The 10,409-nt window shown below is 36.8% G+C and overlaps 1 protein-coding gene across 3 annotated transcripts; it reads left to right on the forward strand.

Annotated features, from left to right (window-relative positions):
- Positions 1-215: 215 nt before the first annotated feature.
- On the forward strand, positions 216-9,363 carry ADCYAP1 (adenylate cyclase activating polypeptide 1). Of its 3 annotated transcripts, XM_075585258.1 has the most exons (6): positions 216-379; positions 825-1,009; positions 1,254-1,358; positions 3,702-3,836; positions 4,387-4,482; positions 6,834-9,363. In XM_075585258.1, the coding sequence occupies exons 3-6, from the start codon at positions 1,255-1,257 to the stop codon at positions 7,018-7,020; spliced, it is 522 nt and encodes a 173-aa protein (XP_075441373.1). In that variant the 5' UTR covers positions 216-379; positions 825-1,009; position 1,254; the 3' UTR covers positions 7,021-9,363. The 3 variants fall into 3 exon arrangements, with proteins under 3 accessions (XP_075441373.1, XP_075441374.1, XP_075441372.1); XM_075585259.1 differs by lacking the exon at positions 825-1,009; XM_075585257.1 differs by lacking the exon at positions 216-379 and having other exon boundaries at positions 396-1,009.
- The last annotated feature ends 1,046 nt before the right edge of the window (positions 9,364-10,409 follow it).

The following is a 10,409-nucleotide window of genomic DNA, read 5'->3' on the forward strand; positions in this document are numbered from 1 at the left end:
TCGTGAAAGTGCTTCTGCTTTAAACTTTTTTTTTTTTTTGTCATATAAAATGAAAATGTCTTTTTTTTCTGTCACCTGTATTATCAAATGGGAACATGTTTGACAAACATGGGAAAAAATGGATCAGTGGTGAGGAAATAAGATGGGGGGTGGGGGGGAGGGGATATGTATGTCAGTATATTTATAAGAAAACGCATGACTCTGATCGGATCATCTGTAAGGAAAGATGAGAATTGTTATTATGTTCCTGGAGGAATTGGCCTGATGACGTCTTTTCTGATACCGGATCATTACGTGACTTACACTCTGAAAAAAGGGGAAGCCGTTTGATTCATGAATAAAAATCCGAGCGCAACAGAATCACAGCTCGTATTTAAAGGTAATATGCAGACAAACATTTACAGCTCTTCATAAAGCGGTGTTTGCAGACAATTTCTCTGCTAACTATATATTTATATTTAAAATATATATCTATATATATACATATACAAGAGCGGAGGGCTGGTGAACTTGAATAGCAGCAGAAGAAGGAGAAGAAAACAGCTAGATAGAAACGCCTCAGGAGAAGTATCTTAGAGAAGATCAGATCTCATTGTCAGCATCTCAGCCCAAGACTCATCACAGACTGCACCAGGCTCTCTCTGACTCCCTGTCTCCCTGCTTTTATATCTGCCGCCTATTTCTTTTTAATTTGCTCCTTCCTCTATCTTTTATTTGTCCAGATAGGGAGGTTATCTTTTATTCCTTATTATTTATTTTTATTTTTATTTTTTTATCCTTCTGTCCATTTCTCACATCAGCCGGCATCCACCCCATTTTTTCAGGATTTGTGGCTCCCATCAAACTTTTAATCGAAACCACAGCGATCTGCCAGTGCACCTATTACCCCCAACTTCAGGGACAAAGAAATGCAGTCCACATTCTAACAGATACAGCAGAAACTTGCAGGACACTTGGCTGTAACTTAAAACCAAGGAGCTCTCTTTTGAGTCGGAATTTTCTTTATATGGTAAGGGTAACAAACAAGAAACGTGCATGCTTTTATATACCGGAGATCAAAAATACAACATTGGAAATAGCTATAGTGTTGCATTTAGTAGCAAGAAGAGATGTTAATAGGGACACTGTGTAAATATGTGTAGAATTTAGCTGCTGTATTTTAAAACGCAATGGTTAAATAAGGTCAAATGGCTGATCAGAGCTAATGAGAAATGCTTGTTTAAAGTATGTTTTATCACTTATCTTGCCCGCAGAATGACAATGTGCAGGAAAGCGCTGCTCGCCTGGCTGCTGGTGTATGGGATAATGCACTGCAGCGTCCACTCTTCACCTGCTGCTCTCAAGTACCCGGCACTTAGGCAAGTATAGGGTTGGTGGCAATCATGATCATTTTGTACTAATACCTGTTGTTAAACCTGAATATGCTTCCCCCTCCCCCCACGTCCTATTTCTCATTACTGCTGGAAATCGGATGTACAATATGCTGTTTCTGCATCGGTACATGGGCAATTGACTGTGTTTTCGCTGTAATGCCTACTATCTGAGGCTGTACATTTGCTAAATGTTGCATTATAGTAAAATGAAGCAAAGATGTAAGGGGGCTAACAATGCCTATAATGAAATAAGGTAGGCTGCGGGTACAGAAGTATGGAGCGAGAAATACAGTACAATCTTGTGAAAGGAAGGACCACCTGTTCGGCAATGCCAACAGAGACTTCACAGACAAAGATATGACATACAGGGAAGCCCCAAAGCTGCTGTTCTCTGGCAGAGCTACAGAACGATATCTACATACAGTACAATTCAAATAAGTCAATTGGCTGCTATTGTGCGATCAAAACTCATCATCTTACAGATGTTGAATGAGCTGTGTAGTTTCCCTTATATTGTTTCTAAAATCGTGTTTCATTTAACTATTTTAAAGGTAAAATACAGCTCACATGGTCTGGACCTCACAGGAGACACGAACAATAAAAAACACGTTTTTCCTTTACCGAGTACAGTAGATTCATGCTTTGTTCACGTTCACGATCATACCTGACATCAATATAGGTGCACATACTGAAACAACCAGCTAGCTTTAATGCCAAAGCTTAGAAATTAATACTCTCCATTTATGGTGTTATGAATCCAGTTATTTAGTGTAAAGACAGGGAAATATGACATGTAGTATGATGCAGAAATGCAGGTCGCTCAGTGGCACACTATGCTATTGCTGTCATATGAAACTAGACAGCCCAATTAGTATGTCTCTCTTTAAGATAATGATTATTTAAGAATAGAGCCCCGAGGATATAAAAATGACGTAACACAGTAGGAATCATCAAAGGAAGGGAAATGACCAATAGTCGAAAACCTAGGACAGAAAGGGATATTCATCTTTGTCTAATCAAACAGAATATAATTTTTTTTGCTTAAACTAATAATGTTTAAATACATGCTATTGGGACTGTCTGTAACATGGCATCTGTATGAACAGAAATATCATTGTTTCGTCGCACGCAAGTCTAATATCTTGCAAATCCCCTGGTCATTAATTTTCAGAATAATAATGTATTGATTTTCTTAACATTTCTTATACAATTTGTCACTGAGAGTTTGGGGGTTTCTATGTTTAGTTATCGCTAAAACAGAGGCAAAACTGCAGATGTATAGGACAAACAATGTAATGTATACAATATGTAATGTGTAAAGATACAGTCCACTGTAAAGTACAATTATATTAGTGCATTGGTCAAATGCATTCTAAAACTAAATATACCGTATTTCCATCTATCTGTTATGGGGATTATTACTGAGGATTTGTTTTAAATGCTGTTTCGTGCCTCTGTCTCTGACCTGAAAACAAGGAGAGTTTAAAAATACTTGGGGCCTGTTTGGGTGCTTCTCTCAGCCCATTCACTTGGCACAGTTGATCTATATAATACCCACGATCATTTGCCTGCGGTACTGAGAATCCGACACAGCTAAATCATGATCCAGATTTAGCAAGAGTAAAACACTTTCGAAACATCTATTATTAACAATGCTGCCAGAGCAAACTGACAAAAATAGCTTACGCTAACCTACATCCCGACAAATACAAAGTAAAAAAAAAAAAAAAAAAAAATCTTAAGGAGGAATTTGGCAGGAAAGTGAACGAACATCTGAGAAGTCAGGACCTAAAGAATGTCTGTCCAATTCCCCCCTCCTTCTCCAAGGAAAGGTCTGGGTGATGATAATGCTAAGTATTTTTTGTGGTTCGTGGCAAACGCTCTGTGTTCTGCTTTAATATTTGGAAGCTGATAGCCTGTTTGATGATGCTCTTCTGCCAATAATGGAGAGTTGGTTCCCTCACTCCCCTCCTCCCCCCCCCCCCCCTTCTTTCTCTCTCTTTCCCTCTACTAATGATTGTAGGATTTGGCAGCTCGATCTGGCCCAGCCCCAACCTCAGGTCAGATCACAGATGGGCTGCTCTTGTTATTTCTCTCACGCCCACCTACAGATTGATAAGGTCTCAGGGGGTCTCTTTCCATCAGCGTCTGGCATCTCATCACCGAACAATATTCAGGGGGAAAAATAGGACCAGTAATACAGACACTGAAAATGAACCCCTGCCAGGGATAACATTGTGCCGAAAGGCACTGATCAAGTCATTATGCATTTTTGTTTAATTAAGAGGCTGACAATTCATTTCTCCTTTCCTTTTGGTTGCTTGTTAGGCTTGAAGATGAAGTGTACGATGAAGATGGCAACACTCTTCCAGATTTTGCTTTTGATAATGATCCGATTGGTATAGGAAACCCTGCTACGGTCTTAGATGATATGTACTCCTTTTATTACCCACCGGAAAAGAGGTGAATTTAGACTTTTTTTTCTCCCCCTAAGCAAATTAAAACGTAACTAAAATGATCTGTTCCATAATCACAAATAATCGAATACAATCTGAAAACAACATAAACGTGTTTCTGTTTCATGTCAGAGCATATGGCAAAGAATGCAATGCATCCACATTAATGTACAGAAGATGCACATTTAAAAGGAGGAATGGAAATACAGCGAGATTAATATAATTCAGTGCTAATCAGGTGGTATCTTGCAAATAAGCAGCGTCTTGGCTGGAATAAAAAAAAAACTAATAGTGCGAAAGAATCGTGTGATGCAATAATTAGAAGATAGAGATGTGGGGAGGAAGGAATATATCAAGAATAACAGATGAACAGAGTAAAACATGACCCCATGACAGATAGGTCTTGGGATAATCAGGAAGCGGTTTGGGGCTGCTGCACCTCCCCCACATTCCTTTGAGAAATGCTTCTTTGTTGAAAAACAACACATGTTGATGTCAGATTTCCCGGAATAATCTTTCATTGTTTTAAAATCTTTTTTTTCCTTTGCTGTTGTCAGACATGCTGATGATCTATTAAACCAAGCCTATAGGAATGTGCTGGGGCAATTGTCTGCGAGAAAATACCTGCATACTCTGATGGCCAAACGCTTAGGGTAAGGTTTAACTTTGAAAATAAAGTGAATATTTGCACCCATTGCTTAAAACGTGCATACAATATTTTAGATGACACCTTGGATCACGAAAATAACACAAAGGCTTGAACACCGTATACAGTATGTAAGATAAAAAATAACAACATAGGGAGCATACTAAGAATATTTCCAGAAGCAGGAAGCGAAAGATTATTTGTTTTATTGTCCTATTTAAATAAGACTGTGCTGCTTTACCGGAACACGTCTACTATATAATGTCATTTCAATCCACCTGGATTCTTCTTGCAAATCGTTTGTGGCTGAATCCATCCTCAATATAGTTTAATATGGTACTGCTGTCCTTTATAAATCCATCACCGTTGTGCAGTGTAACCGTGTGTAGTAAAGATTTCAGGAGAAGGTAACATTGTAATAAAGCCCATGGGAAAGCATTACATTTTCATAATGAATAATTCATGTGATGAATATATTGTCTCCGGACTGTCGACATAAATTATCAGACTTCAACTTCACAGTATGTGTTGATGTGTCCCTTTTAGCTAGTAGAACCTGTGAGTTCTTGCTTTAGAACGGTTACATGTGTTGATTTTGGTAAACTCTTCCTATATGTTCTTTACAAAAATGATACATTCACAAACATTTCTTATTGAAGTGAGAACAGTTTAGAGACCTGCATAGAGATGCATCTAAGGGAAATGGGAAATAAGTCCAACAGTTGCATTTCTGCACTGTTGTCTGCCCGGTAGAGAGAATAGACTGTCATAGACAAGTTCCCACAGTCCGCAATTTTAATGATATAGTTAAAAATGTATATTTTCGAATCAATACACAGCAGGGTGGGGCTTAGACCGATATTGAAGTCCTCCCTTTTAGCAGAATGTATTTGCCCTGACAAAACTTTACAAATAACATTTCCCTTGAGGACACTATTCTTTGCCTCTATTCTTTATTTCTCTATATAGCACTGCACTTAATACAGGTATATGTTTGGATTAAGTGAGGAGAGCACCCTACATTCTCAGGTGCAGACAGCGTTTGTATACAGATAATACAGTGTCTTGCAATTAAACGACGCTACAAAGTCAGCCCTAATGTGGCCCCAATCATTACAGTGACATTTCTGCCATATATTTCGAATGACAAACACAACTCTTTTCATATTGCTAGACAGAGAGCCCCTGAGGCAATTAGAGTAGCAAAAGACAGGACAGCCCTGTAGTGATTGGTAGTGAGACAGGGGCCGTTGGGAGATGTCTAACAGGAGGATCAAGGCATAAGGTTGCTTGATGGAGCCTGGATAGCACCGTGGCAGATGTTTGTAGCCTTTGTTCAGAATTTACACTGCAATAATTGGGCTTGACAATACGATATTTTTCTCGCTATTTGCCTCCTTGAAAGCAATAAGACTTGGGGCTAAAGAGAATGCAGCACTAGTATATTGACATACGATGGTACTGTATGTTTAACATTCAAATAGGCGTGATAAAAAGGGAGCCCCATTGTAATTATTTATGTCCTTTGTGTTACAAGATGAGATGTTTTCATTGTCACAGATTTCTGTCTCAGAACACAAGTAAATCAGTGATAGTTTAATCATATTATGAACATAAAATGTGTATCAAATTATGATAACCGTTGTGATCTAGTTGCAAATGTGAATTAACAGTGGAACATTGGAAAAGCAGAGGGTGTCTGCTGAGCCTAACGATGTACACTTAGGACAATTTTCATTCAAAAATAAACAAAATAAAGTCTCTTCTTCATATCCAATGCAAGATACAGTGTTCATTTAGGCTAGATTAGTATTGTGCTTTAAAGTATGTAAAGGAGGTTGTCATGGACTCTGTTATAGAGAAAGTATCTATGTCTTAAGAAGTGTCCATTAGTTCGAGTAATATACATTATATTAACGTACACGATTTATGGAAGCAGATTCATTTTATTAGGTAGTTAGGTAAGTTCCCCCTAAAGTAGCATGCTGCACTGCATAGTTATAATGTCTTTTTCAAAACACGTGCAACCATAAGAGCGCCTTCTAATGAAAGCCAGGTTCTGGTGATGCTCTTGTTAGTGTATTTGTTGTTGCTGTTTGGGACACGCTAGATGTCATCTGGGTGGGCAATGAGCACCAGCATCTTTAATACTGGACACCTCCAGTTTTATGTTGGAGTGCACTTTTCGTTTTGCAGAGTATTGGACATTTACAGTCATACTCTGTATACGTTTATAGCGCTGCATGCTCAGTGTTAATGGTTGGGTATTACGGACATGGGGTGCTGTTAGAGTAGACAGCCTGGTAGGGGCAGTGTAGAGAGATGTCTGTTTGCAACTCTTGCGTTTTGCCATTGCAGTGGGGTGAGTAGCAGCCTGGAAGAGGACTCGGAACCACTCTCCAAACGACACTCAGATGGCATCTTCACTGACAGCTACAGCCGCTACAGAAAACAAATGGCTGTCAAGAAATACTTGGCAGCAGTCCTGGGGAAAAGGTATAAACAAAGAATTAAAAATAAAGGACGCCGAGTAGCATACTTGTAGCGATGAAAAACCAGCCACCCTGTGTATACAACCCCAACAAATCAAAAAGTCATGTCCAAAGTGACTGAACAATCATCGCTCCTGTGTCATCTCCAAACATGTATTTATGTATGAAGTAAAGCCATTAAATGAATATTTTGATAATAATATCGTTTTTCTTTTGTACAAAAGCACTAGAGAACGCACAGATCTACTTTGGGGACCAATCAATAAGTTATATATATATTATGTATAAATATATATAAATAATAGAGAACAATTAATATAAAGTGTGCACGAGAACAATAATTCGAACGAGATGTTTATGTTTTTATATAAAAATAAATAGAAAAAAAGACAATCGTTGTTAAGAAAATTTGCTCCTATTTTTGTAACTAAATCAAATGACATGGATAAATATTTGTATCCACATCAGGGTTGAATACATTAATATTGACCATTTGCTACGGGACATAGACATTGATGCCCCACTACAAGAGCATTATGATGCTAATGATTTGGGAGAATTGCTGAAGCCGATTCTTCCCCATGGTGAATCTGGACACAGGCTCCTTTAAGACGAACCTATATCCAGGAGAGCTGCCCCCCCCCCCCTTGTTAGACATTTCAATTGCCCTGCTTTCCTTAATTCTGTTTAGAGTATAATTCTCCCGTGCTGACCCAAACAAATTTGAATCAAAAGCCCTCTATATTGTTCTTCTTCTTACTGATTGGACAGGCCACAGAGCAAAGCAACACTGTCATTAAATATCTACCAGTGGTTTGACAATATAGAGACTGGAAGAGATACAGCACAATGCAGAAAGGAACTGCCCAAAATGAAGTAGATGGTTCTGGGCCTGTCATAGACTTTGGGAAATAAGAACTACATTTTGGTCCATTACCTAACTGACAATGGGTAGCTTGTATTGGAACTTGATACAAAGTACAATTGTGTAACTCTCCAGTGCTGTCCATGCTTCTCATCCTGTGAAACTACCAAAAATATCTTCTTTGAGCTTTTTATTTAAGGTATTTATTTATGTTGCTGTTTTCTCCTAGAATTGTATCCCTTTCCTATGTCCTGCACTATTTGAGTACTGTTTCTCTCTGCGTCATATATTTTAACAATTGTGAATAGCTCTTAATATTTTGTTATGTTTTATGCCAACTTATTGTAAAGTTAGGAACCCATGTTGTAGCTACTACTAAATACTTATGCACTACTACTAACATTTTGTTCTTTATTTTTTGAGTCTTAAAAGGTAAAATGTATTTTTCTACATTACGGCTGATTGCTTAGTAAAAGTTATTTCATAAAACAAACTTCTGTCATAACATAATGTGTAGTGTTCACAAAATATCCAAAATCAAATGTTGTCTAGCAAATGCTAAAAAAAACAAACAAAAAACAAAAAAAACCATATGTAGCATCCTGTTATATTAACATGTCATCTTCCTCCACCATGCAAATGTCTACAAAGAAAATGTATAGAAATATATGTATATATACTTTTTTTTTCTTCTCTCAATTTACAAGAAAAAAAAAAAAAAAGAAATCTTGTAAAAGCCTTCATCCGCGTCACTCAGCAATGTCTAAATCAAGAACAGGACAGCTGACAGGAAAGTTTACGAAAACCTTTCAGCTTCCTTTACCAATCTGATCAGAATGAGGTGATAAATCAAAGAAACGAGTATGCTTTCCCACGTGGGATTATCACGGCCAGTTGATCCTATTGCAAACAGTAGTTGCACATAGGCTTTCGATCTGTGCCCGAGTCCTGTGAATGAAATCAATCTTACTTTAATTTTGCATTCTCCTCAGGCAATGTGACGCGGGATGCAGTTTGCAGCTTTCGTGCCTTTACTCGCCTTTTAAATCGCCACGAATCACAGATGGCTTTTTTTGTGGCCCTAAAATGCTGCAACACATCAGCTTGTATTTTAGTCTCATCTATGTGTTCGCTAATAGTGGGCAGGTTTTCTGTATTTTGTGTTAGCTGTAGTGTTGAAATAGCTTTTTCTTTGCTCTTAATGTTCTCTAGTTTAGAGTATAGTGGTAATAGCAGCAACTATTTTCAAGTAATCACGTAGCGAATCCAATGTATAATTTACAGAAGCGCCTTACGAAATTAAGCAGATTTGTCATACAGTGATCTGCATAGATGTCAGTCTATATTTTGTGTGCAACTGATTATTAAAATAATTAAAAGCAAGTATTACACATATTACATATCTATAACTAGGGAATTGATCAATGTTATATAAAGTGTGCAAAGTTTGTATGAATAAATTTTTGTAAACAATGCAACTTCGTCTAATGTTTGAAAAAAAAATAAGAACATAAATATGAAAATTGTGCATCACGTCAAAGCTTTAATTAGAATACTATTACATGTTATGATAATATAGTTTGTCTTGGAACAATGTGTTTACTTGTGCACAAAATCTTATTTTTAACGTATCTGTTAATACTTCTTCAATGTTTGCTTGGATATGTCTATATTAGTAACTAATATCAATTAGACCTGTTCAAATACAGTATGCCAAAGCATTCATTAAACAATACACGTGCTTACCTTTATTTCCACACTTCTCCTGATAAAAAGAGCTGGAACGAGCTATCAGTAGCTTCATTTTTTCCCCCTTCTTGACTAGTGTAATGAATAAGATTCCCGAAGAAGTCAATACTTTGGGCATTTTAATTTTTTATTCAGTGTAAATCATATCCTTTATGTGCTAATTAGTAAGAAAGGTACCAATGTGTTATGAGCTTGTGATATTTTGGTTGCCATCAAGTATGCAAAGAAATCGTCTGGAAAATTCTTCCTAAAGATTATGAAAAGTTTAATTTTACTATTCAACTCGACTTTGAGCATGACTGGTACCATGCTAAATCAACTAAGCTGTCTGCTGGAAAGTCTCTTCTGAAAGAAGACGGATGCAAGTACGGAACATATTAAACTAACATGAAGGGGATATTAGCTGCAATATGAAGACTGCACAGGTTGTTTGTGAAAATCACCCTACTTTTTAGATAGTCCTTAAAGTTTGATTGGAGAAGCGAATACAACTTCTAGATGTCCTGTTATCTGTTTTGAACTACCTTTTGCTAAAGCAGATTAGGGAATGCAAGATGCATTGCAGAATATATATATATATATATATATATATATATATATATATATATATATATATATATATATATATATATATATATATATATATATATATATATATATATATATATCATAATCTAATTTAAAAACCCAATATATAAACCTAAGAAACAAGATTATTATTTTCCTTCCTATTTTACATCAATGTGGATTGTGTAGAAATGTCATGCGATTAAAAAAAATATCTTATCTATTCCGCTGTCTAATTATGGGTCATTTGAAGGTGATCAT

The sequence above is a fragment of the Ascaphus truei genome, chromosome 2 (genome assembly GCF_040206685.1).
Source record: "Ascaphus truei isolate aAscTru1 chromosome 2, aAscTru1.hap1, whole genome shotgun sequence".
NCBI lineage: Eukaryota > Metazoa > Chordata > Amphibia > Anura > Ascaphidae > Ascaphus > Ascaphus truei.